Here is a 5,868-nt window from a genome sequence, read left to right on the forward strand (position 1 = left end):
AAAAAATTCTTAATTCTTGCATTTTTGACTCTCGGAGAATGTGGAAAAAGAAACGTAATGAACTTAAGAGATAGTCGTAAATAAATAAAGACCACTTTCGGGGACTGGCTGGGAATAGTGCGTGGCGGAGGAGCCTAGGAGCCAAGGACTGCTTTGTGATGGGGCGGCGAGGGCGGAGGAGGGGGTGGAGGAGGGGGTGGAGGAGGAGATGGAGGAGGAGCTAGATGGGGCAGGAAGGAATGAGATGACATGGCTTGTTAGAGAAGGAAGGAGAAGGTGTGGAGGGGTGGGGTGTAGAGGGACGGGGTGTGGAGGGGAGCTGTGTGGAGTGGTAGAATGTGCAGGGGTGGGGCGGGGCTGGTGTGGAGGGGCGGCGTGTGGAGGCTGTGGGTGTGGGGAGGAGGGGTGCGGAGGGAATGGCTGTGCAGGACCAGCAAGGGAGTGGAAGAGAGGGGACGTGGGTGAGAGGAGTGTGGGGAGAGAGGGCGTGGTTGAGGTGGCTTGCATCGGTGGGCGTGGTGGGCCATGGAGAGAGGCGGCAATTTGGCTGCAAACACAGTTACCCTAAATTTAGGCTTAATTCGCATGAGATATGCAGACGAAAGTTTGCCATTATCCCATTATTCGTCCTTTCTGCTCCGCCGGCTGGTAATTCCGAACACGGCAGCGGAAAATTTGCTTCAGAAATAGGAAAGGAGAACTCCATTCCGCCTCGGCACGCTGCATGGAGATGGAAATGAAGTATTCGAAACTATTTCTCGGGAAGCTGCCGCTACTTAAGACACACCCGAGCCTGTTGTTGACGCTGACTTGAGCCTCGCATCCTGAGACATCTTATTCCGGTGACTGTCTTAAAACAAACATTTTATATGGTAATTTTCTTCCCTCGCGGATTCAAATTTAGGTCAACAGAGTCTTCCGATAAACAAATTCTTAAATCCTCTCCTTGGCATCGCGGAGGGGAAGGCTGGAGTGTACAAGACTCGGCCTCAGCCTCCAAACTCCCATGTTTTATTTTCCTAACAAAGTTCCTAAATTGATTTGAGATTTTTGCTCCCAAGCCTCGCCAACTTGGAGTTCAGGCCTCCAACCGCCCTGGGCAGTTAGTTAAGTCCACGGACTCAAACTCTGATACCCTGAAGTCCCTCCTTGTTTACCCTCGGCCCGCTGCACAGAAGCGCCCACCCGCAGGCACACAGAGGCGGCAGATAATGGAGTGAAAAGAAGATGGAACGGGAGAAATGGAAAAGGGAGAAGAAAATATTAGAATAGTAGGAGAAAATGAAGAAAAGAAAAGATAAAAAAAATAAGCAGAAAGAAGGGAAGAAAAAGACACACCACTTCAGGGGGGTCTGTACCATTTTCATGCTCCAGAAACTCGTCCCCTCCGCGCTGCCCCTTCCCCGCCACGCGCCACAACCACCAGGCCTTTTTCCTTCTCCGCCCCACCAATGCAAATATTTACGAACACAATATTTATCATTTACTGGCAGGCAAATAAAAAAAAAAAAAAATGCCAGCAGCAGTTGTAAAGTGAATTAATGTTCCTGCCTCCAGAAGCTGTCATGTAAAACACTGTGTTGTGCCGATGATTCACCTTCGCCATGAATATTCGTTCCCTGGATCAGCGTGACATCATTCAGTGCCTTAAAGCAAACTGTATCTGCACAAGGAGGTTTTGCGCTAGTATGGTGTGTTACGTCGATTAGAACTTTAAAGCAGTCTATATCTAGGTATAAAAAATGTCTATATCTAGGTAAAAAAAAATGCGCAAGTATAGTTCTGTATTACGTCAATCAGAATCTTAAAGCACTATGTATTTACGTATATAAGGAGGTTCTGTGCCTGTTTAGTTATGTACTGCGTGATTCATAACCTTAAAGCAGTCTGTTTCTACACAAAGAGATTCTGTAACTGTATAGTTCTGTATTGAGCGACTCGGAACATTCAAGCAATCTGTATCCATACGAGAAAAACTATACTTGTGTGCTGTCATTACAAGGATTTACAAGGGATTTCAAACAACAACATATCTTTAGGTCGTTGCTGGCTCGGATATTTCACTTCCCTACACAGTACTACACTTGCTCCATTAATGCATTGTAAAGGTAGAAAATAGAGGGGTATTCTACGGCTATTACTGTTTGCGTCCGGGGAAGGTATAAATGCTCGGAAAATTTATATGTATGAGATTTACCAAGTTGCGGAATAAAGGATTAAGTCAGCTTCATGTTATTCTGTCTTCACACTTACTTTTACCCACAAATCTTAAAGCGTGTGCGTGTGCGTGCGTGCGTGTGTGTGTGTGTGTGTGTGTGTGTGTGTGTGTGTGTGTGTGTGTGTGTGTGTGTGTGTTGGTTTGTTAGTTTCCCAATTGTACCTTAAGTGAACCGCTCTACACACGCACCACTCAGTTTACAAGATGAGAGTAGCCATTTCAAGACACTCAGGCTCCCGGGACGCCGATCACCTTTCACCGTAATGGTCTCGAGGCGGAATAAACACTACGAGGAATAAGCCCACCTGAGCGAGTGTTCCCAAATCCCCGTGGGAGCTGAGGCCGCCGCGCACAGCCTCGCCTCCGTCTCACCCTCGGCTCTATTTCAACGCGCAGTGCCAACAAGGACGCCGAGGGTAACAAATGAGGTGCTCTAAAGATAAATGTGTAAATGTGTTCTCAATGTACTGTCTGGGAATAATGGAGTCTCTCAACCGAAAGCCTCCATTAAGGACCAATTTGGATCCATGATTAGTTAATAAGTGTAACGGAACGAAATTGGTCTCCTTTTAGTGTTTTTTTTGGCTGTTTCCCGTGGTTAACTTTTTATAGGAGGAACAGAACAGCACGCCTTTTCTCCCCTTTTTTTGTGCTCTTGAGTGACTTCCTTTGAGAACCCCGAAAATAACAAAAAAAAAAAATAAATAAAATAAAAAGAATACAATAAATAAGTAAATAAAGAAAGAAAGAAAGAAAATAAATAAATAAAAACAAAAGTAAGAATAAAGACAATAAATAAATAAATAAAATAAAGAAAGAAAGAAAATAAAATAAATAAAAACAAAAATAAGAATAAAGACAATAAATAAACAAATAAAATAAATAAATAAATAAAATAAAATAAAATAAAATAATAAATAAATAAAATAAAAAAAAATCGTTTAAGACAGAAAAAATGACAAGTTTCTGACGTACTACAATGACATGCTGGTGTTATGCACATCCTTGCCTTCATTGTGATACTGCATTAAACATTCCTGTCGTCCTTGAGGGGACTACTATCACATGCATTGTTCTCGTATACAAATACCTTTCATTAGAGCCTGACCTGCTATAATATAATTCTGGAGGTGTGTGTGTGTGTGTGTGTGTGTGTGTGTGTGTGTGTGTGTGTGTGTGTGTGTGTGTGTGTGTGTGTGTGTGTGTGTGTGTGTGTGTGTGTGTGTGTGTGTGTGTGTGTGTGTGTGTGTGTGTGTGTGTGTGTGTGTGTGTGTGTGTGTGTGTGTGTGTGTGTGTGTGTGTGTGTGTGTGTGTGTGAACCTGCCCTGATTACACCATTCCTGTATTGATATTAGGTGGTGTCCTTGCAGCCATCACTTTTCCATGCATTGCTCCATTATATAAATATTTCTCACAGCAGCGGAATGAGCAGCAGAATGAGATAAGTGACATTTATTCTGGTGGTGTGTATACGAACGTACTTACACGATTCTAGTCCTTGCAGGAATTACTACTACACGCATTGCTCCCTTGTACAAATACCTTTACTAACGGCGGAACGTGCTTGGAATGAGATAAGTGACCTTTATGCGAGGCGAGGTGAAGTGAGGTGACCCCGACCTGCGCCGTCTGCCCCACACCGCCTGAAGGCCACGCCTGTAAATTGGAAAGCCTGTATCAGTTTTGTGTGACGCGGCCTTTATAAACTGCACTAACGATCGAATATATATTCCCGCCAGATTCGCGGATTTCCCAGAATGCTAAAGAAAGTGAAGATTAAGAATGGAGACAAGGAGCCATTATAGACATGAGGCGTGAGTGGGTGTGCGGGTGGATGGCCTTGTGGTGCTACGCTCGCCAACCACACTACAGCCACACCACAACCACACTACAGCCACACCACAACCACACTACAACCACACCACAACCACACTACAGACATGCAACGCCACACTACGGCCATATTTCAGCCACGCCACAACCACCAGCAAAACTACAGCTACACTACAGGCACACCACGCCAAACTACAACAACAGCCACACTACAGCCGGGCCACAGCCACACTGCAGCCAGGCCACAGCACAAACTGTCACCTGAACCTGCAGGATACCATTTCCTCACGCCAATAATTGCTAGCTACGACATACATGCAAAGCTACTCCCACCGTACCCCCCAACCTCTCTCTCTCTCTCTCTCTCTCTCTCTCTCTCTCTCTCTCTCTCTCTCTCTCTCTCTCTCTCTCTCTCTCTCTCTCTCTCTCTCTCTCTCTCTCTCTCTCTCTCTCATAATTATGGCGTTATAAGGACATACATATTACCAGGAAATCGTTATATAATCACAAGAGCCGCCACACCAAACACAAAAAGTTAAGCCCTTTGATGTATTGTACTCATTAACTCGCCCCATTAATTCAAACCTTAGTCCCTCTGCCTTCCCTTTCAACAATATTAATGTGGAGCGCGGCTTCTAAATTCTCACACCACAAACCCACTAACCCAGACAGTCGAATGGAGGGCAGGAGCGGAAATATCTCAGGGAATTGATGCGTGAAGTTAGATGGAAACTGGTGAGGACGGTTGTTAGATACCAGGCACATAGCTCTCTCTCTCTCTCTCTCTCTCTCTCTCTCTCTCTCTCTCTCTCTCTCTCTCTCTCTCTCTCTCTCTCTCTCTCTGCGTAACCTTGAAATGTGTACACGATTGCAAGTCAACTAGTGTAAGCTTCTTGTTGTCTAGTTGGCTCAATACACGCCCGAGCGCACACACACACACACACACACACACACACACACACACACACACACACACACACACACACACACACACACACACACACACACACACACACACACACACACACACACACACACACAAGAGAGATAGATATATAGATAGGTAGAGAGAGAGAGAGAGAGAGAGAGAGATAGATAGATAGATAGATAGATAGATAGATAGAGAGAGAGAGAGAGAGAGAGAGAGAGAGAGAGAGAGAGAGAGAGAGAGAGAGAGAGAGAGAGAGAGAGAGAGAGAGAGAGAGAGATTGAAAACAAGGACAGCAGTTATAAGAAAATAATAGAAAGAGGAAAAGAAGAAAGGAAGATGAATGGAGACAGACCAGAAGGTGAAAGATAAAGAAGGAAGAAGGATAACTCTTTAAGAAAATGTGAAAAAAAGTGGAAAGGAGAAGGAGCACAGGATAAAGAGGAAAGATAAAGAAGAAAGGATGGTAACTTATAACAAAACAAAGGCAGAAAGGTCTTCCCGGGAGGCGGTGTGTCCCCCTGACCGCCACTTCAGTTACTCATCGAGGCTGAACAAACTTGGTCTGCTGAAAGTTTCCATCCGTCACTCCCAGGGAACGCGGGAACCACAAACTTGCCACACGCCGGGGACATCCTGAGGAGAACTGGCGGCCGGTCGAGAGGTCGGGAAATTCGGAGTAAGTCAGGGAACTCCGGAGCTGGTATGCAAGACCTTGACTGCCAATCAGAGCTCAGCCAAGACAGAGCTGAGCATTTTCAAAACAAGAGAGGCTAAATGGAGACGAGGGCACGATTGTAGCAGTTGGGTCAAGCAGCTTTAGGGCTCCATCACTAGCCCGTCTCCGGCTGGTAGTTAAAGGTGGCAGTATTCTCCCGTAGAGTTGTTA

At 45.3% G+C, this 5,868-nt stretch overlaps 1 protein-coding gene across 1 annotated transcript; it reads right to left on the minus strand.

The window, feature by feature from the left end:
- Positions 1 to 257: 257 nt before the first annotated feature.
- Positions 258 to 587, minus strand: LOC135115086 (uncharacterized). Its single transcript, XM_064031577.1, has one exon. The coding sequence runs from the start codon at positions 585 to 587 to the stop codon at positions 258 to 260; it is 330 nt and encodes a 109-aa protein (XP_063887647.1).
- Positions 588 to 5,868: the final 5,281 nt, after the last annotated feature.

This window comes from Scylla paramamosain, chromosome 28 (assembly GCF_035594125.1).
Source record: "Scylla paramamosain isolate STU-SP2022 chromosome 28, ASM3559412v1, whole genome shotgun sequence".
Taxonomy (NCBI): domain Eukaryota; kingdom Metazoa; phylum Arthropoda; class Malacostraca; order Decapoda; family Portunidae; genus Scylla; species Scylla paramamosain.

Coding starts and splice junctions, on each gene's coding strand:
- LOC135115086 (XM_064031577.1), bottom strand. CDS start 587: ATGCGAATTAAGCCTAAATTTAGGGTAACTGTGTTTGCAGCCAAATTG.